Genomic DNA, 23,614 nt, shown 5'->3' with positions numbered 1-23,614 from the left:
AGCTCTTAGAGGCAGCTGAATAATTTCACACCACTTCATGCCCTGCACGCCAGCACGCAGGCAGAGGGGTTGCTTTTCATCCCAGGAGCTTTGCTGAGGGGGGGGGCACGGAGAGGCTGGAGAGGGACAGCCCGCAGAGGGGTGCAAGGCACCTGTGGCGATGACCAGCACTGCTCCTGCCTCCGCTCCTGCTCCTTGGAGCTGCTCCAGTGTGACCAGAAATACTCCTGCCAACTCCAAGGGGACCATTTCCCAGCAGCATTGCCCCTGTTCCAGTATTGCCACCACTTTGCAGGGCGGCACACAAGGCTTCAAACCCTTGCTTGGGTGAGGAGCTCTCTGCAGTGTGGAGGGTGTTTTTGAGAGAGGAGTGTGTGGGGCTGGCCCCCCCTCAGTGGGGTTGCCACAGCACCCCAAAAGCAGGGTTGAGCTGCTGCTCCTCCATGTGCTACACAGGCACCTCGTGGGTGTGCAGGAGCCACCCCGAGCCCCAGGCCGGTGAGGAACATCCCACAGCCAGCACAAGGGCTGCTGGTGGTTTCCCACACTCCCTTCAGTGACACTCCCCACCATGAGGCCACTTTTCCCCCCAGGGTGAAGCCGCTTGCTGTCAGCTAGTGGAGGCAAGGGAGGCTGTTGCCGGGACATTGCTTCTCTGGCAGCCACCACCACTGCCACTGGCTGCCATGCAGGCCCCCAGAGCTGGGACTCAGATGGGACAGGCAAGGGAAGGGGATGACAAGGCCTCACTCGGCAATAATCTCTCTGGCTGAGGGGGTGAGAGGGGTCCAAGGGAAACAACCCCATCCCCAGCACCCTAAAGTCCCCAGCAAGACCCCACAGGAACCACTGCTGCTTTTGGGTACAACAGGAAGAAATGGGAAGTGCAGGCAGGTGGTAGGAGCCCCAGGGTAGCTGCAGCCAGGCCGTGAGTGACAGAGAGGGAGTAGGAGAAGGTATAAAACCAGAGGAGAAAGGCCAAAAACCCAGCAAAGGCGCCCAGGCCGCCCAGTTCCCAGCCCGAAGGTGATGCTGCTGGTTGCTCTTTATGTCCCTGTAACGAGGGGAGTTAGAATGGAAACTCTGATGCAAGCCCGGCTTGGCTGTGACCAGGCAGGGTGAGAAATCTCTCCTGTGAAAGTGCTACTTGAACGGAAGCCGTGCTCGACCTCGGGTCTCCAGCAAAAATCCCCCAAGCGGCAGCGCTCTCGCTGCTCCCGAGCGTCCCGCGGGCGCTGGGCTCGCTGGGCTCCGGCTAAAGCGAAAGCGTCACACACTGCAGAGAAATGGAAAACAGCACAGATCTGCCTCCCCCAGCAACCCCCTTCCTTTGAATTTCATGGCTGAGGAAAAACGAAAATCAAAATCCCGGAGCAGAGTCGGTACTCTTGGGTTTGTCTCTCCTTTGGCCACTTGCAGACCCGGGAGCCCCTTCCCTGCCCGGGGCCGGGATCGGAGTCGCACAAGTCACTCAGCTCCAGCTGCGCTCACTCCCTGGGAATTACATAGTGCGTTTTAACTACAGGAAAGCCGTCTCTCCAGCATATCTGTACCACCGCAAGTGTCTCGGGAGTACCATCCCTGTGTTGCCACCGGGCTATTTTTAATGACGAGTCGTATTAGCAGAAGGGCTTTCTTCCTAATTTATTTCCACCCCCCCCCCCCCCCCGCCCTTGCTTTAAAGCGTTTCGGTTCAAGAGCTCAGCTGAGAAATCAAAATAAAGGCAGCACCCGGGAGTCTGTGTGCACGGTGGCCGCTCCGTGGGCTCGTCGGTGGTGGAATCAGTAGCTCCGAGCAATTGCACGAGTGGACCGAGGGCACCGTGACTGCGGTGGTTGTTCTCGTAAACAAATTTCTATTAATCACCAGGGCCCGGGAATGCCATCGCAGCCCGGAGAGTGCTCTCCCCTGCTCCCCACAACCCCGACCAGCCCCTCGCAGCTCAAACACCCGACTAGGAAAGAAAACTGAGCGATCTGAACCACCCCCAAACCATACCCTCGCAGCAGGCCCCCTCGAAATAAATACGCAAGGCTGGGAGACAGGGGCAGAAATCTCCACAGATTTACATACAGGGCAATACATTTCCATACAGGAGCGGAGAAGGTTGGGGTGACAGGTCACCTCCCTCTGCACCCCCTGCAAAAAGCACTCGAAATACAGATTGCCAAGGTTTTGCATTATTCCCCCCCCCACCTCCCAGCAAAGGCCTTTGCCCAGCAATAAGCAAAAAGTGCAGAAATAAAACCTTCTTCCAGAAAAGCCATAGCGATTTTCCATCCCCAGCACAGTTCGACACCTCCATACAAGCAGAATATTTAGACTTACAGGTTATTTTGCAACAATAACAACAACAGCTACACAGAATTAACCCACCACTCCAGAGTCCTGGAAAGGAAAAGAGAAAACGGATGGGGAAAAAAAATAAAAGAAGAAAAATAAGAAGAAATCATCAAAATCATCTTTTTTTTGTCTGTAGAATCCTGCCAAATAAATAAATAAATAAATAAATAAAAATTAAAAATAACCCCAAAAAGGAATATGGGAAGCTCATAAGGGACGGTCTTTAAAGAAAAAGCTTCTTTCCCCAAGAGTAAATCCCATTGGAGACCCTGAGCGGAGTGTGGCTGTTTGTAAAAAATTATTAAAAAACCTCCAACTGATTGAGGGGAAAAAATAATTAAAAGAAAAGAAGTAAAAATCCATTGCAATGCAGCAGGCTCCTGGCTTTGCTCGCTGGGTTGTTTGGTTGGTTTGGTTTGGGGTTTTTTTGGGGGGGAGTGGGAGGGTGTTTTAGAAACGCGAAAGTGACCCCCTGCCCCAAAATAAATAAAAAAAAATTAAAAAATTAAAATAGTTAAAAATATATAAAAAAAATTAAAGGCGCATTTATGGGGGGTGTTTTTCTGGTCAGATCCTTTCGCTCTTTTTCGGAGAGGAGGGGGATAAAAAAAAAATTACAAAAAAAAAAAAGAGAGAAGAGAAGCGGGGAGTTGGGGGGTGAGATGTCTGTTTGCACCGCCCGGAGCTGCTCCCCGGGACCCCCCGTTCCCGTTCCCGTTCCCGTTCCCGTTCCCGTTCCCGTTCCTGCCGCCGCCGCCGCCGTTCGGTCCGCGCCGCGCGCGCTGCTCCGCGCCCGCGCGCCCCCCACGTCACCGGCGGCACCCGCCGCCACGTGACCCCGCCGGCCGGGCGCGACCACCGCGGGAGGGGGGGCGCGGGCGGGGGGACGGGCGGGGGGCGGCACGGAGGGACCCCCGCCGCCGCCGCCGCCCTCATGGGGTGCGCGCCCACCGCGCTGGGCGCCCGATGGGGGCGGCGCGGAGGGGCAGCGCACCCCGGGAGGTCCGCGGCGGCAGGGAAGGCGGGGAGGAGGGAGGTCCGTGGCCCTCCCCGTGCTGAGCGCAGTGGTAGAGTCCGCAGCTCAAATTCCGAGAATTGGGCTCTGTTGATTCTTAGAACTGGGGTTCTTAGAAGTGGTGATGCAAGGAGTTTCTAGGAAAGCCCGGAGACCAGGTGATTGCTGCTTCTATTGCCGCGGCCGATTTTACCCTTTAATTCTCTCGCTCGCTTTTTTTTTTTTTTTCTCTCCATTTTTTTCCCTCCTCTTTCCCTCCCTGCCCCGCTCCGACGCTTGGCGCGGAGCCGCCTCTATATATTTCTACCCATTTTTTTTTCTCTCCCTCCTCTTTCCTTCCCCCCCCTTTCCCGCTGCAGGTGCCCTTTATTTTATTATTATTATTATTATTATTATTATTGTCATCTCCTCAATTTAAATTTTTTTCCTTGCTTTATTTATTTATTTAATTCACACACACATCCCCCCCTTCTTTCCTTGCCCGCTGTCAGGGGAGAAAAAAATTAAGGAAATAGGGGTGCCTGCATGTTTCTATCGCTGGGAGCGTGTATAAGGGGAGGGGAGCGGGGGGGAGGTGGGGGTGTCTCCGTTCGCTGTCCTCTCCCGGGGATTATCGGTTATCTGGGATTATTGGCTTTCCCACACGCGTGACGGCCGGGTGGGGACGGGGGGGACGGTGGCAGCTCCTCTCTGCACCTGCAGCCGCCCCGCGGGCGCAGGACGGCGGCGAGCGCTGGCGGCCGCTGGGCTTGTGGCGTGACTCGGGGTCCGCTCTCAATGGCTGGATCCCTTGGTCGGGGTGTGTTATTTTTCTTTTCCTTTTTTTTTTTCCCCTCGTCCTTTTTTTTTAAATTTTTTTTTTTTTTTTTTGGTGCGTGTTGTGTCGCTGTTGTCGTTTCGCCACCGCACGAAGCCGCCGCGGAGCGGAGCGGGGCTGGCGGCAGCGCGGGGGCTCGGCGGCACCGGGCACCGGCCTTTCCGCATCGTCCTCCCTCCCTCTCTATTTCTGTTATTAAATCATTATTATTGTTATTCCCCTCCCCGGTGCGACCGCGAAAGGGCTGGTGCGTTTTGCAACCTGTGGCGGGGCTGCGCCGCGATCTGTCAAGCCCCGGGCTAAGAGCGGGCGGTGATGGAGAAGACTTGCGGCATTTCCCTGCCCGGGGAAGGGGGGAGCCCGCGGGGAGGCTCGGCCGCCGCCGGCTGCCGGCCCCGGAGCACGGCGGAGCGCCGGCCCGGGGCGGCGGAGAACCGCGCTCGCCTCGACGGGGCGTGCGGGGCGTGCGGCTGCCGGCTGGGGAACAAACGGCGATGCAAAACTCGGGAAGGGGGTAAAAGTGTGTGCAACGACTCTGAATGTGACGAGGAGGGTTGAAAATAATAATAATAATAATAACGATGATAATAAAAATAATAATAATAATAACAACAACAACAACACTCGCAGGGAGGAGAGGGAGTGCCCTGCCGGGAGGAAGGCAGCCGGCGGGGCAAGCGGAGCGCGGCCGTGCGAGGGATGGGGTCTGTGGCGCGATGCGGGGGGAGCCCCCCGCTGCCCCCATCGCAGCCCTTCCCCTGTGTTTACTACCGCGGCGGACTTGGCGCGGAGACAGGCGCTCGTAAATCTGCCGCCGGCAGCGGCGGGGCTGGCCCCCGGCCACACGCTATTCCTGGAGCGAGCGGCGCGGGGAGCCGCGCAACCCCCGCCCCGCGCCGCTGCACCCCCCGCGCCCCCAAACCCGCCAAAAGCGGGCAAGGAAGGGAGAGGGCTGTTTGGTTTGGGGTTTTTTTGCTGTTGTTGTTGTTAGGTGCGCGTTCTTGTGTGCGTGCGTGTATTATTTTTTTGCACACGCACACACACCCCCCCTTTAAAAATAAAGGGCAAAACAAAACCGAAAAAGCCCAACTTTGTTATGAAAACTTTTCGTGGTCGGGCGGCAGCGACCTCTCCCGGCCGCCCCCCCCCATCCCCCCCGTCCCCCGCTATCCTCCCCCCCGCCTGTAGTTTGCAAAGTCACAGTATGAAATGTTATGAAATCGCCTCTTGGGAAGGAGGGAAACAGAAAGCGAGGCGTTTGTTTAGAAAAATCCACGGCGGCCTCTCAGATGTGCCTAAAAAGCTGCCTTTGACCCCCCTGTTGCATTTCCAGGGAAGAAGCAAATCTGGGCTTAAAATCATGAGTCAAAATCAACAAAAACAAGCGCGGCCCCGTTTAGTTTTTTCCACTGACTTCAGTAGGTGCAGGATCAGCGCGAAGGGAGGTTGGGGCCAGATGGATGAGGCTCAGTGAGAAGTGTTGCATTGGTCCGACATCTCTGTTTGGAGCCAAATTCATACCTGTGCCAGTGGACGTGTCAGCAGGGCTGGGTTTGGAACAGGCCATTATTTGATCTGGGGATGCTTATTGATTCCTCTCTCAAACTTTTAAATGCTTTAAAAATTATCGTTTGGGGTATTGTTTCAAGGGTTTAAAGGATGTAAGCTTTTAGAGCAAATACAGACTTCTTCCTGCAGTCCTTGAGGGGGTTGCAGTTCAAAAATTACTTAAAAATATTTTAGGGAAAAGCTCTCCTTATATATACGTGGGGGGGTGGAACCTGAGATGGTTATTTTTCTCCTAAGGGTAGGATCGCAGGTTTAAAAACTTGCATTATAAATGGCAAATGTTGCCCCATGAAACAAATCACCAAGCCATTAAAATATTCAAAGGGTGTCTAGCAATTTTCCAGGAGAATGGATAATTGCATTGTTCCAGTAAGAAAAGAGTTCATTTCTCAGCATTCAGTTTTGACTGGCAAAACAGATCAAGGATCTCTCGAGATGCATTTAAATTCCAATTTCCAATCCTCCTCAGTTCTGACTGTCTGAGTCAATATTGGGAGAGGAAGTGGAGGTTAACTGGTTAGTTATTATTGTGAAGGAAGAAGTCAGAATGAGAAGTGATTCTTACAAATCCCACCCCAAAAACAAAAAAAAAGGGGGGGGGGAAATCCGTCAAAAGTCTTTGTGACACTTTTTAGACAGCCCTGTTTGCAGCGCAGGGAGGATTCAGCCGGCTGTCGGATGAGACAAAAATAAACCTAGCAGAAACATTAAGTTTTTCAAAACAAGGCTGGAAAAGCTCATAAAAATAATGTTGCTCAGACGCGTTTTAAGAGGAACAGAATTACATCGACAAAATTATATGTTTTCCAGGTTTGGTTGGGGTGTTTTATTTTCCAAGGGGAAAAATTGCTCCTGCAGCAAAGCGAACTGGTGCCATCTAGTGTCATTTCTCGCCGCTCCGCACGGGGCTGGCGGGGCCGGCAGCCTCGGGAGAGTGGGAACATGTTTATTAACTGCTTATTAAAAAAAGAAAAAAAAGTGCTTGCCAGCTAGGAGGAAGGTGGCGGAGGAAACTCTGGATGCCACTGAACTTACTTAAGGAGCCTAATTGGAAACAACCGAGTGCTTATTAAAGTCACTGACATTTCCATATGGAGTTCTCTCTGGGTCTAGTCATGAAATCACATGTGAAAATCTTTCCGAGTTGTGGTGCTAATCTGCCCTTGAATTTCTGCCTAATTTAGGATGCATCGTAAATCTATGCTCTTTTTCTTTTCTTTTTCTTTTTTTTTTATTTTTTTTTAATCTTTTTTATTTTGGTCAGTGAAAGCTTTCAGCCTCTAATAGCAGCAGTCCAATATTAATTTGTAAGAACAGTTTTTGGGTTTGGATTACTTTTTTTTTTTTCCATAGTAAACAGCAATGTTATCCTCAAAATTCCATTACAAATACAGGTGGTAAAACTTTGTGAGACAGTCCCGTGTTGTAGGACTGTCCTCTCATTTTATGTGCATACTCCATGAGAAAGAAAACCTTCTTAGAAAGTCTATAGACTAATAAAATGAAGATCTAACCAGTAGGTGCATTTCTCAGTGTGCAGCTTATCTACCTTCATATATTTATGGTGTTAAGGTTGAAGAGCCATTTCATACCTGCTTTAGTCTATGTGCTGTAATATCTGGGCTGTGAACTTCACTCAAAGAGCTTTTACTGGTTCAGTTGGAGCCTGAAATGTTGTTTTCAGGTTTCTGAGAAGTTGGTAAAATCTAAATTTGGTGAAAAGTTGCCTGTGTGCTCATAACCTCTTGTTCCATTTTATAGTAGCATGGGAGTCTATAAACGGGAGCCTTGTATGCCGAGTGCCTGTATTCTTCTCTAGATCTATTTTTAAACCATTCTTCTGTTTGGCAAAAAGTGACACTTGGTTTCCATGTTTACAGCAGGCATTGGCAAACCTCAGGAGTTCACAGTTTGCAGTTTGGTTAGATCAGTATCCAAAAGTCGGGATCTGACCAGTAAACTCCTTCAGACTGCAAATTTAGACTGCAATTGTAGTCCTCCTTTTTTTTTTTTTTTTTTTTTTTTAAATCCATGCTAGATCTCATCGCTGCAGGAGGCTGGCAGCCAAAAGACACACACCCCTAAATCAGAGCAAGCATGTAGTCTTCAGGACTGCTTTAAAACCCCGGTAATCTCAGTGGAGCTTCACATCTAAATCGGAGGGAGAACTAAGGGCAGTGAGAGAGGGGTAGGAAATTTTTGGTCTATATCGTTTTCCTCCCTCTTTTTCTCCCAGTCAGTTGATGCCTTTGGGCTGTGCACTGCGTACCCACGAGGAATGTCAGACCCTTGTTTATGGAGGGGAAAGCTTGGGCCAAGCGTGCTGTGGGACAGTGGGTCCTGAAGAAGGTGTCCTGTAGGACCAGGCACCCTCTAAAATGGGCCTCCTTAAATCCGTTTAGTTAAATATAGGGGCGAGGGGATATCTCTCCCCTGGCCAAGGCACCCCAAGCTGTGTATGTGTCTCGTCCCATCCAGGTGGGATGCCAAAGCAGTTCCTTACTGCCAAAATGAGCTGTGCCACCCTCAGCCCCAGGAGAATAGAAACAGGGAGAGTCGGGCTGGTGCTGGCTGGTGATTTTCTGCCCTGGTGTGGGGTATGAATGATGGAGCCTTCTTGGAGCTCAGCGGGGCCAGGGATCTGGCTCAGCTGCTGGGGACACTGGGCTCCAGCTGCACCCCGCTGTCGGGTTGGCATCTTGGTGCAGGGCTCAGTGTTGACAGGGCATGGAGTCTGGCTCCTGTTCTCTGGAGTAGCTCCCTCAATTTCAGCCGGGACGTGGTTCCTGCCTTCCCTTGAAAAATTAATGTGCCAAATTGCTTGGGGTCGTTTGAAATGCTGAGGAAGGCTGGAGTCCTTGCTTCCCAAGGGCACGCGCTGCCTCTGCCTCACAGCCAGAGCTTGGCTCTGTAGAGGGCAGGGGAGTCCTTTTTAGTAGGAAAACATTGGAGGCAGTTTTAGCGTGCTTACCCCCTCCCTCCTCTGCATTTTCTTCTGCAAAGACCAAAACAATGTGGAGACTTGAGCCGGGCCAGCTTTCAAGGGCAATCCTTTAAACCCTCTTTTGAAGTACAAACTAAAGTTTCCTGCAGTGCTCGAGAAAATATGTGGTTTTCCTGGTTCCAAATGCTGATAATAAACCCGTCCAGATAATGTATTGCATTTCCTAGAAACATTTGTTTGCTGGCAGGAAATTGGATCAGACTGAGACTGCTCGATAGAGCGAGTGCAATCCACTCACGGAAAGGGTACGGTGGAAAATACAACAGGGCTTGCACTAGTGATGCTGCTTTTGATCTGTGCTGACGCTGTGCACTAGGACTTCTCTCGGTCTCCTCTTGGGTTATTATTAACCCAGCCACGTTTTGGCCTAGACACCAACCAGAAGCTACTAAATTAATAAAACTCTGCTGTGACAGCTAAAGGACGTTTAGTGCCCCCAGATTGCATGGTATCAGGAAAGCTGAGCCAAGTGCTTGCACACCCCCAACCAAAAGCATCTTCTTCACCATGGCATGTAGCACCCATGACTCCTGATGGTGGGGAGGGGAGGGAAGCCACCCACACCCCACCCTGTTTTCTTGGTTGTCCCCCTGCTCCCTGTTCAGCAGAAACCAGGCATTCCTTGGCAGGGTGGAGAGGCAGCTGGCGCTGTGCCCTGGGCAGAGGGGATGTTCTCATGGGGCTGGGACCCTGCAGGGTGCGGGGACTGGAGAGGAGGGGGAGCTGGATGGAGCTTCCCCTGGGCGGGCAGTTTCGGCGCACTGTGTGGGATGAGGCTGTGGGGAAGGAAGACTTCACCCAACCACCCCTTCAAGGTGGTGTGAGTCGGCGCTGCAGGCTCTGGAGGGGTAGGAGATTGGGGCCCAGGGCAGGGGAGTGATTGGTGCCCTCCTCCTGGCTATGTGCATGGGGGTGGGAGAAGGGTTAAGACCACAGGGGATCCCCTATCCAAAGAAGGATAGAGGAGCAAGGAGTTCCCTGCTGTGTGCGGAGTGGGAGGAGGATGGATGAAAAGGAATTCTCTATAACTGGGAGAGTGGATGGATGGGGAGGCATGGTGGAAAGATTAACTGGGGAGGAAGTCCCTGTTTCTCCCCTTTGCCCCTGGGGTGAGGGAGCTGAAAGGGTCTCCCCTTTGCATGAGGTTGAACTGAAAGGGGTTCCCCTACACGAAGGTGCACCCTCCCCATGCTCACTGAGCTGGCTGCAGGGAAGGCAGAGCCAGCCCTGGGCTCTTTTCCAGGAATGGGTTTTCTCGGGGAGGTGCCGGCAGGGAAGGGCTGTTCCCTGAACCGCTGGGGCAGACCCATTGCCTTCCTGGAAGGCAGCAGCAGTGACAGTCCCATGAGACCACCCCCAAAATGGGCTCTTTGCCTAATCCAAACCTTCCTCTATGGGTACAGCAAGCCCTGGCGTGCAGCCTCGAGCACTGCTAGAGAGCCCACACCTACAAGGTACTGGGCAGGAAAACTGGAGGGGGGGCATGGGATGGTGCTCTGTCCCCAGCTGAGCCTGAGGGAGCCTCGTGGGCATTGAGGGGGATGTGGATGGCAAAATCCATACTTGGCTGCAGCAGTTTTTCCTACTTCCTGTCAGATTTCTGCTCCTTTCTGTCCCTTTTTCTTCTGATCTCTGGTCTAAGCATCCTCCCCTGTTGGGGTACAGAGCTGGTGCTGTGCAGAGACTGGGAGGGGCAGGGTTAAGGCGACTCAGCACACTGAGGGGAAGGAAAGCCCCTTTCCCCCTGCATGCCCACATCCTGCAGCTGGGAGCTGCCTGGGATGCACCTGCCTGACTCCCGGGGCTTTGGGCGTTTCAGCAGCACTGCGCTGGGAGGGATAATTTGGGGGCGGGGGCAGCTGTGCTGGGGGTTCCAGCTCTGGGAGAGAAGCCGGGTGTCTCCCCGGGCAGTGCTGTGGCTTCGCTGTGGGTAAGGGAATTTGGTGACAGCAGCAGCTTCTCACGTGATGCTCGCGGGTGCAGAGTTCATCTCGCAGTTTGTAACTGTTGGTTTACAGATGGGTCACCTCCTCATGTCTGTGACGCTGAGATGGCTCCCTGGAGCATGGGAGATTACAGCTGCCAATGTAGCCAAGGTTGGGATGCCACCCGGCTGCCCCAAATGCATGCATCTGCTCATATGGATGCATGGGTGTGTGCTGGGCTCCTTGCAGAACGGCGTGAGTCCCTTGGCTTGCAACTGATGATAGTGAGTGGCTGGCAGTGAGCATGTACAGAAAGGTCAGAGTCTGCAGTGTTTGGGAAATGAGTCACTTTTTGTATGTGTGTAAAGTTTTAAGCTGGCCAAGCTCACGGCGGCTCTGAAGATTTGCGTTTGATGGCTGGAATGAGGCTGTAAGACACCCTTCTGGGGTTTGTGTGTAATACCTTGCCTTAAATCTCATCTCTTCATCCTGGTGTCTCTGGGGATGTTAGGGGAGCTTGAGCTCCAGATCTGCACATCTCCCACAAGGGAGAGGGGAGAAGACACTTGTCCTCACAGGGATGGATGGGCTTTCTGCAAGTGCTGGCAGTCTTAGAGTCTCCATCCAGCGTCTGGGGGTTGGTCCTCAAAGTAGTGTGATGAAGATCTTGGGGTTTGTTTGTTCACTTATTCATTTGGCTTCTACCTGCTGGGGTGACTGCCTGAGGACCTTTTTACTGCATTGGTGGCAGATCAATTGTCTTTGGTTTTAAGTAAATTTGGGAGGAATAGTACGAGTTCTGGAAGGCAGTTAACTCCTAGGTTTCCTTGCTGTTCTGCCCCAGCTACATTGCCTGTGAAGCCAGTGGCTGGAGACACAGCTTGTGGTTTTAGAGGAAGGCTTTTGCAGCAGCAAGAGGAAGAAATTTCTTCTGGGTCCTCATCTGTCTCCACCACTGGCTTCCTATGCAGTCCTGGCCAAGTCACTTTAATACTTGATACCTATATCCTCCCGAATCTGTTCAGCAATCCCATCTTAGGGCATTTGCACCAGCTGGGGCATGTGGGTATTTTGACAAGGGCAGAAGGTGTTTTGGAGGACTGTATTCAGGCTCTTTCCAGGCTTCTGAGCAGAGTGGCAGCAGATGTTTGTGTACATGTCATACCTGTTAACAGGGTGCTGGGAAAATGGCATGGGTCTTGAATGTGGCACTGGACAGGAATTCAGTCTTGGCATGAGAAGAGTTATCTCTGAAAGAAGTGGTGAGAAAATTCTCGCTTGACTTCCCTTCCCCACCTGCCTTTAAGTTCCTGAGTCATGGAAATGAAAATCTCCTTGGCATACGCCCATGGTTTGGCCTAGAGGGTGTGGAAGAAGCTATGATTGGATTCTCAAAGCCTGTGGTTGTGATAAGAACGTACTGTACCGGAAGAAACAAATGTTGACAAACCTTCTACTCTCCAATAAGGTTATCTCTAGCTTTTATCCAACTGATACTCAAACAAAACAGCCGGTTTGTGTCCTGCCATGGCCAATTCATAATTACCAGCTAATGCGGCGTTTGTTTTCTTGTGCTTTATTTGTAGGTTTGAAAGAAACTTTTGGACTGTGAATTGAGGCATTGGGTATGTAAATTTAAATTTTGTGCTTTCCCTCCTAACCTCCCTCCCCCTTCCCTTTAAACATGTGGAATGAAATGTTTCATTAGAACCAGCTGGAATTTGTTTTCAGGAGAGCAGCTGCTCTGTAGAAAATACTGTACATTCATATGTTGCTGGGGTGGGAGGAGGAGTCAGGATTATGAGAGGAGGTTGATCATGGAGGAATTTCATGCTGAAGGTGCACGTTCCAGCCCAAACTTCTGGCAGGAAGATATGGGCCATCTTGGGTGCTAGTTGGCAGGACACCTGAGATGGGACAACAGGTGTTTGGAGAAGGCTTCAGGTTCCTCGACTAACCCAAGCCTTGCTCACTGGGAGAGACTGGGCTATGGTGTGGGTAGCAGCCTAGCAGGTTAGATGAGTTCTACTTCTCACCAGTTCATTGGGAAACTGTGGACAGGTCTTCTCCAGAGTGGCCACCACTTGGGAGTAGGAAGGTAGTTTCCTGTGGGTGAGGGCTGTTGCTCCACTATGGGCTGGATTTTTTCCAAATGTTGAAATCATTCAGCTTCAGTTGGGACCTTAAGGCTTGTTTTGAATTCTGTGGCTGAATTTACAGCCAGACATCAGACAGGTGAGGGGAATGGCTCCCAAGGAAGATCTGAGGGCTAGGAGCTGTGTTCAGACTTTCGTGGAGATGAACCTGAGTGGGAGGAGTGGGCTGGGCCACCATGGGTGAGGCAGGGGGAAAGAGGAGTGAGCTAATTCTCAGAAGGGTCTGTCCACCTTTGCTCACCAGCTTGCAGGGTGGGATGAGACATGCCAGGTCTTGCTGTCAGCCAGGGGACCTCAATAGAAAGACTGGCAGGAGTGTGGTGTGGTGCAGGGCTGATTGCTTTGGGACCAAGGAGCTGGTGCTGCCCCTACAAGGGGCAGTTGGCCATCTAAGCCTGTCCCAGAGCAGCAGCTGTCTCTTCACTGGGTTTAGAGTACTTGCCTGGCTGTTCCTCCATTCTCATCTTCCTCCTGCTTCTGTTCCAGGCAGACTCAAGATGGCCTCGCCGGCAGACAGCTGCATCCAGTTCACCCGCCACGCGAGCGATGTCCTCCTCAATCTCAACCGCCTTAGAAGCCGGGATATCCTGACTGATGTTGTCATCATTGTGAACCGGGAGCAGTTCAGAGCCCACAAAACAGTCCTGATGGCCTGCAGGTGAGAGCAGGGTCCTTCCCTGCCTCTTTCCTTGCTCCCTCAGCCTTTGGCTGTCAGCAGCACTGCTGCAGTCCTAAGAGGGCTCATGGGGTTCACAGACAGGGAAGCAGAGACAGAGAAGCAGAACTGAAAGAGGATGCCCAGAAATTTGTACCTGTAGTAGGATTAGAGCTGAGACCTTTTCCCTCCAGCACACTAGAACTGAGACCTTTTCCCTCCAGCACACTGCCCTCACCTCTCTCCTTCTATGCCCACATCTGCCCACAGACAGCCCATGGAGACAAATAAGAGTGCAGCAGATGTGAGGCACATCCCTGAGAGGGGAGGAGAGGGAGGGCTGAATGCTCACTGAGGTGAGAGAGTCCTCTGTGACTGAGGTGTCCCCTGCCACTGCTATTTTTAGAGCTATTACTCCCTGGCTCTCAGACTGCTGCCTGCTCCCACCTTTGTTGATTTTTTTTTTTCAAAGCCTGATGGGGTCTGAAATCCCTTTGCAGCTCCTAGGATTGCTGGAATTGCTTCCTGTTGAACACTAGTTAATATCCCACTATTTCCCAGTTGAATTATGGCAGATGCCTTCCAGGGTCTCTTGCTGACAAGGTATAAAGATTTGAAAAAACCAAGCTTTGACTATTGAAACATCTGAAAAATGTTTTGCCAACATTTCCCTTTTTTTTAATTTTTCTGTTTTAAGAGTGAGCATGGCTGCCCCAAGAGACTTGTGAAAGAAATGAGTCACAGTGGGAAGGGGGTGGTGGTAAGAACAACAATGGAAAAAAAAAAAAGAAAGGGGGAATTTCTAAATGGAGGTAGTGGGGAGTTGTTGAGCAGGTGAGATCTAAAAGCAGGCTGTTCCAGTTGGGAAAAGTGCATTGCAGAAGACGCTTACTAAGCTGAGAAACCAAGCTTGATAATAAGGGGGAAGCTCAGGGAATTCTGTAATTGCCTCCTCCTCCCTTCCCATTCATGAACCCCTCTGTGCTCAGGGATTTCATAAAAATTCTTTCTTCCTCTGAATTGTCATAACACTTGTATTCTCTACTGTCTCCTCTCTGCAGTGGCCTCTTCTACAGCATCTTCACTGACCAGCTCAAGTGCAACTTGAATGTCATCAACCTGGACCCTGAAATTAACCCTGAGGGGTTTTGCATCCTCTTGGACTTCATGTATACATCCCGCCTGAACTTGAGGGAGAACAATATCATGGCTGTGATGGCCACGGCACTCTACCTGCAGATGGAACATGTGGTTGATACCTGCCGAAGGTTTGTGAAGTCTAGGTGAGTGCCATGGGTGAACTTTGGGGGTGTTTGGGTGGGCAGAGGAAGAACTAACAGTATCTGCAAATGTGCTCTTACGGGCTGAAAGTGACTGTGTCTCCCTCCTTTTTTTCCCTGATTCCAGTGAAGCAGAGATGGTGTCTGCTATGAAGACTCCAAGGGAAGAGTTTTTGGCTGGACGGATGCTGGGCCACCCAGAGGTGATGGCTTATCGGAGCAGAGATGTCTCAGAGAACAGCATGCCTCTCCAAAATGGATCCCTCTGCAATGGGAGGGCCTTTGCACCTGGCTTGATCAACAGTTTGTCTGGATCCCCCATTTCCTACCATGGATACAGCCCTCTTCCTCTAAATAGCTTCCTTGTGGATGATGAATTGCGGGAGATGAGGATGCCTCTTTCTGAACTCTCAAGGGCAGGTGCCTTCCCCAAGGAGAGGATCCTGCCATGTGACAGCTCCAGGACAATCCCCACCGAGTACGTAAGAACCATCACCGACATCTCTGCCAACATGTGCCACGCTACCATCTATGCTCCAAAAGAAGGTGCTGCTGAAGAAGCCAGGAGTGACATGCACTACAGCGTAGCCTCTGGCCCCAAACCTGTCATCCCTTCAGTCCGAAACAATCCCTATTTCCCTTGTGACAAAGTGGCCAAAGAGGAGGAGCGGACCTCTTCAGAGGATGAGATCAGCCAGCACTTTGAGCCCACAAACACCCCCCTGGACCGCAAGGGACTCATCAGCCCCCAGAGCCCACAGAAGTCAGACTGTCAGCCCAACTCACCAACTGAGTCCAGCAGCAGCAAGAATGCCCGTATCGGTCAGAACTCCAGCTCCCTTTTCACCAAGAGCCCCACAGACCCCAAAGCCTGCAACTGGAAGAAGTACAAGTTCATCGTCCTCAACTCTCTCAATCAGAGCACCAAGCAAGACAGTACTGACCAGAACGAACTGGGGACCCTCTCTCCTCGCACCTACGTGCCCATGTCCACCTGCCAGCAGTCCATGGAGCCAGAGCATCTCAATGTGCAATCCCCCACCAAGATAAGTGTGAATGGAGAAGACTCTACTATCCCTCAAGCGAGCAGACTCAACAATATTGTTAACAGGTGAGAATATTTTTACCCCCCCTCCTCTCCCCTGAGAAACAGGTATTCCTGAGTTGCTGAAGAGGGTTTGGAAGTTGTGAAATATCTGTAGCATTGGTATGGGAAGTCCAGTCCTGAGCAGATGGAAACCTCTGCATTTGGTGGAGTGCTGCTAGTGACATTGGCTGGGTACCTACTGTCCCCACTGTATTGGGGACTGGCAATGGATATGGGAATATTGGGTTGTGAATCTCTGGCTCTGGCAGCTCCAGGTGATTTCTTTGGAGCCTGGATTTACCTACCCTGGTTTCCACCAGACTCCCTGTGCCTTGAGCTTTTGACTGGCTGTAAGTGTTGGAGTGGCGAAAGTATCAAGGAACAAAATCATCTGGACCTGAATGTTCCTAGAGAGCTTTGAGATCATTTGGTGATGGGCACCTGAAGGATTGAGGCTCAAGGACCTGTTGTTGATCAGGGCTATGCTGTGCATCTCGCCACAGAGGTGTCCCTATAAAACATGTCTGTCCCTTGTGTCTGGAGGGGTGCAAATAAGGGTCCTGTAGCTCAAGCACAGCAAGAGCCTTCTCAATGTTGCTGTCCTTCCGCAGGTCCCGGGATGGGTCCCCTCGGAGCAGTGAAGGGCAGTCCCCATTGTACATGCATTCGTCAAAGTGCAGCTCCTGTGGCTGCCAGTCCCCACAACATACTGAGATGTGCCTTCATACCCCTGGCTCAAACTTCGGAGAAGAGATGGGGGAAACCCAGTCTGAATACTCTGACTCCAGCTGCGGTGAGTCTTGCATCCCTGGTCGTCTTCCTCAACCAGCAGTCAGGGGCTGTACAATCTAGGGGCCCATCGCCCAGTGCTCTGTGACCAAACAGGCAGGCAGACCTATCCTTATGCTGATGGATTCCACAGTGCTTTAAAGTCCCCTCTTAACTCTCTGACCAGCTGTGTGCATGCATGTGGGGGACACATGCACATTGGAATTACTTCCTTCCTCCCTTTCCCCAGCACCATCCAGATACTTTGTGCAGGGAGTTAGTCACCTGCTGCAAACCTGGCAGCTAAGGACAGGAAACAAGTGCACCCCACCCCACCAGAACCACAGGAGAACAAGCTTTACAGATGTAATGACCCTAATGGGGATTGGGCAAGATGGCATGTCTCACGCATCTGTCATGGTATCTTTATTATCGGGGAGCCCAGTGCACACATCTGGAGAAATGCAGATAATGAGGCTTGCAATCTTGTTGCAAAACCCCACAAGCCCAGAAACAGGTATCTCTGAACTCATCTGCCTGTAGCTCAGTGAGGGGGAATGCAGGATTGCCGCCTGTAGTGTGGGCAGAGATCCACAGAGGGAACCCCTCTGTGGTGACGCTCAAAGCTACACACAGTATTTAAGAGTTGGGCACCCTCCTACTGAGGGTACCTACCTTGTGATTTGGGTGATGATTTTCTTCCCATGCTCAAGGCAGACCTCTCTACATGTAAAGGTTTAAGACCTCTAAAGGTACTGGAGTTGCTCCAGAGCTGAGCATCCTTTGGAGGATGCCTGATAACTTGGGTGCTTTCACGGACCTCTCTGAAAGATGTCCAGGTGACATGCTGGCTTCCTAGAAGCAGCTTGTGTGGCACTAAAGGAGAGAGAGAGCTCATGATGACTTTGCTCGTTCAAACCGTGCACGTTGTTGCTGTGTGCACAAGGTCAGGAGGTGACAGCACAATGTGAGCACCACTGTCTGTGAACATCTGCACTTGGCTGCTTATTCCAACACTTGCCCTGTCTGCCCCTCCCCTCCATCCGAAATCCATCCTGTGGCCCATCAGAGAGATGGCCCATGCATTGCCCTTCTCATTGCTCTCCTCTCTGCCCTCCCAGAGAATGGAGCCTTCTTCTGCAATGAGTGTGACTGCCGGTTCTCCGAGGAGGCCTCTCTCAAGAGACACTCTCTGCAAGTCCACAGTGACAAGCCCTACAAGTGTGACCGCTGCCAGGCCTCCTTTCGCTACAAGGGGAACCTCGCCAGCCACAAAACCGTCCACACAGGTACAGTGTTTGCCATGGGGACAACTGACTGAGGAGGCTGTGTGTTGGTGGGTGTGCAGGCATTTATGGCTGGGTTTGTCCCAGGGTGCAGGATCCTCTGTGTCACAAGCATTCCTGATGGGAAGAGCAAGGTGCTTTTCTCAGCACTGCCAGGGAGCCCTTGGACATAGTGCCAAACCTGGGAATGGGGGAGATACCTGCCCTGCGGTAGGGATGGAGCTCAAGCTTCTTTGCTGTAAAGCAGTGGGCACCACTGTTTCTAAAGGTGTCCCACAAAATGAATGACTGGGAGCAGATGTGTGGCCTCCAGGTAACTTTGTGGCAAACTTAAGCAAAAAAAAATTTTAAAATAGTCAAAAGGACATTTAGGGAGAAGTCTCAGATTTATTTTTACATCCTAGAAATCCAGGTCATATCTAGCTTGGCATAAACTCTGCTGATGGGAAAATCTGTGAATGAATGGACTCTGTGAATCAGCACAATGAAAGCTGAGAAAGGAAGGGGATATTAAGGGTTTAGTCATTTGCTGACAAACCCAAGGCTTATTTTATTTCATGCTTTTATTAATGCTTTACTTGTCAACAGCCAGTTCACTAGGTGGGGAAAGGAAATCTGGGCTGACGACTCAGTACTGCTGCACTAAATTAGACCTAAATTCCTGCAGTCTCAGCTGAGCTCCAGGAGCGCTGCACAGGTGGATGAGACAACACAAGTGCCAGGGCAGGGTTCGAGGGTGCTTACTGACAGCTGTGGGGAGATGTAGGTGCCAGCCACTATCCCATGGCCGGGAGCAATGATGCTGTTAATCTTTGCTGGCAGAGCTGCCTGACTTTGTCTTGCCCTGAAGGCTGCAGCTCCCAGTCCAAAAAAGGAAGGTCTCCTGAGCTCACCCTGCTCTGGAGACACCCCAAGCTGTCCTAACCAATGCTGCTTGTCCACAGCCATCTCCAAAAGGGACAGGAGTCAGGGCTCGTGCTTCATGCCGTGGAGTCCAGCACCTGAAGGGACTTAGCTCTGGGGAGCACTATGGGTCCTGGGTGCTAAGCATACGTCTACTTAAGCCCTCACCCTTTCTTTTGGGCTCTACAGGAGAAAAGCCGTACCGCTGCAACATCTGCGGGGCACAGTTCAACCGACCAGCCAACCTGAAAACCCACACACGCATCCACTCTGGAGAGAAACCCTACAAGTGTGAGACTTGCGGGGCTAGATTTGTTCAGGTGCGTGTGGCCTCTGGGATCTGCGGTTCTGGGGAGGTGGGATGTGGCTGGATCTTCTGCCCAAGACTGGTGATGCCTCATGGCAGGGAGGAGGCTGATAATGACCCAGCTCACTACCTTGGGCAGCTCTTCCCATGGTGTTTTGGGGTCAGTGTGGAACTTAAGGTCCATGGGGGACAGTTTGGCTTAGTAGGAAGCCTGACTGTTGGTTCTAGCTATTCTGCTCCATTTGCTCTTAAGGATTGGAGATACCAGACCTCAGACACATGTGGCCCTAATTGCCAGCTAGAACCTTATAGACTAAAGAAAGACATTTGGGCAGAACTCCCGTTCCCATGGGGATGCCCTTGATCCCTGGTGCTGTCCTGATCCAGAGCTACTCTCTCCAGGTGGCCCACCTCCGTGCTCACGTGCTCATCCACACCGGGGAGAAGCCATATCCCTGCGAGATCTGTGGCACACGCTTCCGGCACCTGCAGACCCTCAAAAGTCACCTTCGAATCCACACAGGAGAGAAACCGTATCATGTGAGTGGCCCTGCTTTTTTGGGGGGGGAGGGAGAGTCTCAGCTAGGACTAGGGGAGGATGCTGCCAAACCTGGGGTGCTGAGAAGGCAGGAGGGCATTCACATGGGCTGGTTGCACCACCCCAATGCCCTTCACCAGCCTCATGAGGCCCCACGCCAAGGTCACATCTCCCATCTCCCTCTCATGCCCCATCTCCCTCTCCTGTATTAGCTGATGCTGATACAGTAGTTTGTCAGGAGTGGCTGTGTTGGAAACACTGACATGCAGCCCAGGCTGGGTGCATCTTAGCTGCTCTTTTCTTCCACCCCATCTGGAAGAAGGTCACACTTCTTCAAATAGCTGTGGCTTAAATTACAGCTGCCTGCAGCGTGCAGGGATGGGGGAAAGGAGCAGACAGCCTGGCCTGAGCTCCCCTTTGCTGGTGATAACCTGCACCCAGTGAGCAGCCTGCCAGGCCTTGCTTGCAGCCCTGTGGGCTCCCAGTTATTTGCTGGGGCTTTCCTTGCTTTCACCATCTGCTGGAGAGGGAATCTAAGCAGTGATTGTCATCCAAACATCCCTCTGGAGCCATCCAGCTGGGCAGGGGTCAAAAGCAGCTCCTGAAATAGCCGTGTAGTTGGTTTGATCATCTAGATATGGAGCTTGGCTCTATGTCCATGAAAGCCAGGATCTTCTCTCAAGGGACTTTGGCCTTTGTTCACCCCATAAACCTATATATGCTGCTGAAAGCCTGGGATGGGGTGCTGTCAGGTGCTGCTCCTCCCACCACGTTCCCACTTTTCCCCTCGTCCACCTGTATAATGGGTGCAGCATTCTGGTGGGAGGACAGGCATTTGATGTGGACCCCTTGCCCCCAAGGGAAGGACGTGTCCCCTGCTGTCACGTTTCACACCCTCTACCTTTGCCTCTTTCCCCGCAGTGTGAGAAGTGCAACCTGCATTTCCGCCACAAAAGCCAGCTGCGGCTCCACCTCCGGCAGAAGCACGGGGCCATCACCAACACCAAGGTGCAGTACCGCATCTCGGCGAGCGAGGTGCCTCCGGAGCTCCCCAAGGCTTGCTGAAGGCACAGGATTTCCCAGGAGGAGGTCGTCTTGGGGGGCCAGAGGGGGAGGAGCTGTCCAAAGGATACTTGCAACACTTTAAAAGGAAAAAAAAAATAAAAAAAGAAAGGAAAAAAAATTTGTCACATGATGGAGTGCCTCTAAACCCATAGTACAGATAGGTGGAAAAACATTAGAAATTAAAAAAAAAAGAATTACAAATACACGGGTTTTATTTTTCCCAGTTATGTGAAACAAAAGGAAAAAATAAAATTATTCAGATCTTACTGTATATAAAACATTAAAAAAATAAAAATAGTCATTTTAAATGTCTGTGCAGTGGAGTGTTGATAAACTCTGGAGTCTAACCTTCACAGCCTTTGCCGTTTGAAGATGAGGAATGTAATGTTGATTTATGGGAACAGATTTTTTTCTTTTGTATGCAAAATGTGTGTTCTTTTAAAGAGAAAGTATGCTATTAAAGAGAGGGCTTTAACTTTTTTAACCAAAGGTGAAGGAATCTATGGCAGAGTTGTAAATATATATAGATATAAATATATAAATATATATATAAAATAAATATATATAGACCTTTAAAAAAGCTATATTAAAAATATATAAAATGCATTAAAGGCTCAGTTGGACTCTGCAGGCAGAAGCCACTCTGAGAATCTTTATTATGATAGAGCACTTAAGGAGATATTTTAAAGTATTGCATCTGTACAAGTAAGAAAATATTTTGTCTAAATGCATCAGTGTATTTGTATTTTTTTGCAAGTGAAGGTTTACAATTTACAAAAAAGTGTGTATTAAACCAACAAAGCTGCAGAAGGAATTTAAAATAATAATAAAGTGTAATTTTTTTGTTCTAGTTCTCAGTCTGTATATATGTAAAATGTGGTTTCGCACGGTGCCTTTCTTTTCAATGGAAGTTTTCAATGTATGGACTATATTGAGCTCAGTTTCTTCAAGGTACAGCCTGATGTTGCAAAAGGAGATTTGGTGGAACTCTCTAGTGGAGGAATGTTTTATTTTTTTTGGTTTTGGATTTTTTTTTTGTTCTTATTTTACATGCTTGTGTTATAAACAATCTCGGGAGACAGGGTTTGGGCTGTGTCTAAACTGCATTAATGCGTTCTGTAAAATATAGCTGTACAAATAAAAAAATAAAATGAAGAAAAGTGATGTATGATGGAGTGAGAGGTCTGTTCTTGCCTGTCCTTCTCCCTGAGCAGCTTGAAGACTGGCTGGTGCCTGGGAAGGGACTGAGCATCCCAAGCCCTGGGGTGAGTTCTTGGCTTGGTGCAGCTTTGGCGCTGTGTTGAAGGCAGGAGATTGTTCCAGCATTGAGTGAAGATGGTCTCTGGTATGAGGTCTGAGCAAGATTCAAGCTTGCTGCTCTGCGTCCTGATGGGGACTGTACCACCTCCTTGGTACTTTCTGCATTGGCACCAAGTAGCCAGCAGAAACTGTGCAGAGCCTGGGAAAGATCTTTGCTGACCAGCCCAGGGCCAGTTACAGATGGCTGAGTAGTTATTTATATTTCCTGGAAACCAATGCACTTGCCAGAATTGCTCAGGGATGATGACTGCCTGCTGCTCCTCTCTCTTTCCAGTGCCTGGGATGGTGGGGGGCTGCTGTTCTGCCTGCCTTGTGAGACAGTTCAGTGGAGCAGGGTCTGTAACTCCCCCCCCAGGAACTCACTGGCTGATAGCATCTCTGGGCTTCCAGCCATTGTATGCTGGCTTTGGGCCAGACATGAGAAAGCCCAGCTTGAGGGAGTCCCTCGCTCGCCCTCAGTAGGAAAGGAGCTGCTTTGCTCCATTTGCATGCCTGTGCAGAGCTGGGTGAAGCCACAGAGTGACCAGGCCTTGTTCTCTGTGCAGGCAACCCAGAAGCCCTGTGCTGGTGAAGGATTGCAAGTTTCAGAAAACCAAAGAGCCTCATGCAAAAAGTTTCTCTGAATTACACAGGCAGGACTGGCTGGAACCAGTGTTTGGAGCCTGGCCACAGCTCAGCATGGCCTGGAGTGGGGTCTGAGCTGCATAGGGCTGGTTTCATTAATTCATGGATAATTTTGGTGCAGGGCTAGGGTGATTATTTACTGTGGGGGAAATTGGAAGCACCAGCAGGAAGGGAAGGGCCTGGTTGTTTTCAGAGTCAGGAGGGGCTGCAGTAAGGAGGAGCTGGAGAGGAGGATGAGTTTTGCAACACACCATGGGCCAGAGGTGGACGTGAGACAACCAAAGCAGGCCTGCATGGTAGGGAAATGCCAGGAAGAGGGGGAGCCAATTGGCAGTGCTGCTTTGCAGGACCCTCTCTGCTCTGACTCAGCCTTCTGGAGGTTGCAGGGGGAAGAGATGACTATTGCTGGCATTATCTGAACATGTTTAGGACCAAGAGCTATGAAGATGGGTGGGATCGTGATGACCAATAACAGCGATGATGTTCTTAGAGATGTTTCTCCTAAAGGACTGTCTTGCTTAACATAGCCTCTGGATCTGGACAGGCTGCTGACCTGGATAGAGTGGCTGGTCATCATATTTGTGAGCTTGCTACTTTTGGGTCTACTTAGTCTTTTTTATCATGGACATCTTCGAGCTCTTGCTTTAGGTGCTCATCTAAAGGAAAAGCAATTGCCTTCTCCTGTTTGCCTCTAAATAAACATGTTGCTTTAGGCAGAAAATTAAAATCCCTTCTACTCTGCTCTTGTGAGACCTCACCTGTGGGTCCCTTGTGTTCATCCAGCTCTGCGGCCCCCACACAGACTGAAAGACATTGACCTGTTGGAATGAATCCAGAGGAGAGACACTTAAGCTGATCACAGGGCTGGAATACCTCTCCTGTGAAGACAGGCTGAGAGAGTTGGGGCTGTTTAACCTGGAGAAGAGGAGGCTCCAGGGAGACCTTATGGCA

General features: G+C 50.9%; 1 protein-coding gene across 2 annotated transcripts; it reads left to right on the top strand.

Moving 5' to 3' along the window:
• Positions 1-3,422: 3,422 nt before the first annotated feature.
• On the top strand, positions 3,423-20,864 carry BCL6 (BCL6 transcription repressor). 2 transcript variants are annotated; one of them, XM_064666200.1, is made up of 10 exons: positions 3,423-3,517; positions 12,261-12,299; positions 13,317-13,488; positions 14,547-14,768; positions 14,893-15,876; positions 16,464-16,645; positions 17,742-17,909; positions 18,999-19,129; positions 19,519-19,656; positions 20,576-20,864. In XM_064666200.1, exons 3-10 carry the CDS (start codon positions 13,328-13,330, stop codon positions 20,717-20,719), a joined length of 2,130 nt encoding a protein of 709 aa, XP_064522270.1. In that variant the 5' UTR covers positions 3,423-3,517; positions 12,261-12,299; positions 13,317-13,327; the 3' UTR covers positions 20,720-20,864. The 2 variants fall into 2 exon arrangements, with proteins under 2 accessions (XP_064522270.1, XP_064522271.1); XM_064666201.1 differs by having other exon boundaries at positions 3,436-3,517; positions 13,321-13,488.
• Positions 20,865-23,614: the final 2,750 nt, after the last annotated feature.

This window comes from Pseudopipra pipra, chromosome 10 (genome assembly GCF_036250125.1).
Source record: "Pseudopipra pipra isolate bDixPip1 chromosome 10, bDixPip1.hap1, whole genome shotgun sequence".
NCBI classification, from domain to species: domain Eukaryota; kingdom Metazoa; phylum Chordata; class Aves; order Passeriformes; family Pipridae; genus Pseudopipra; species Pseudopipra pipra.
Note: the sequence above shows the minus strand (reverse complement) of the source record. Positions and strands in the feature narration are given on the sequence as shown.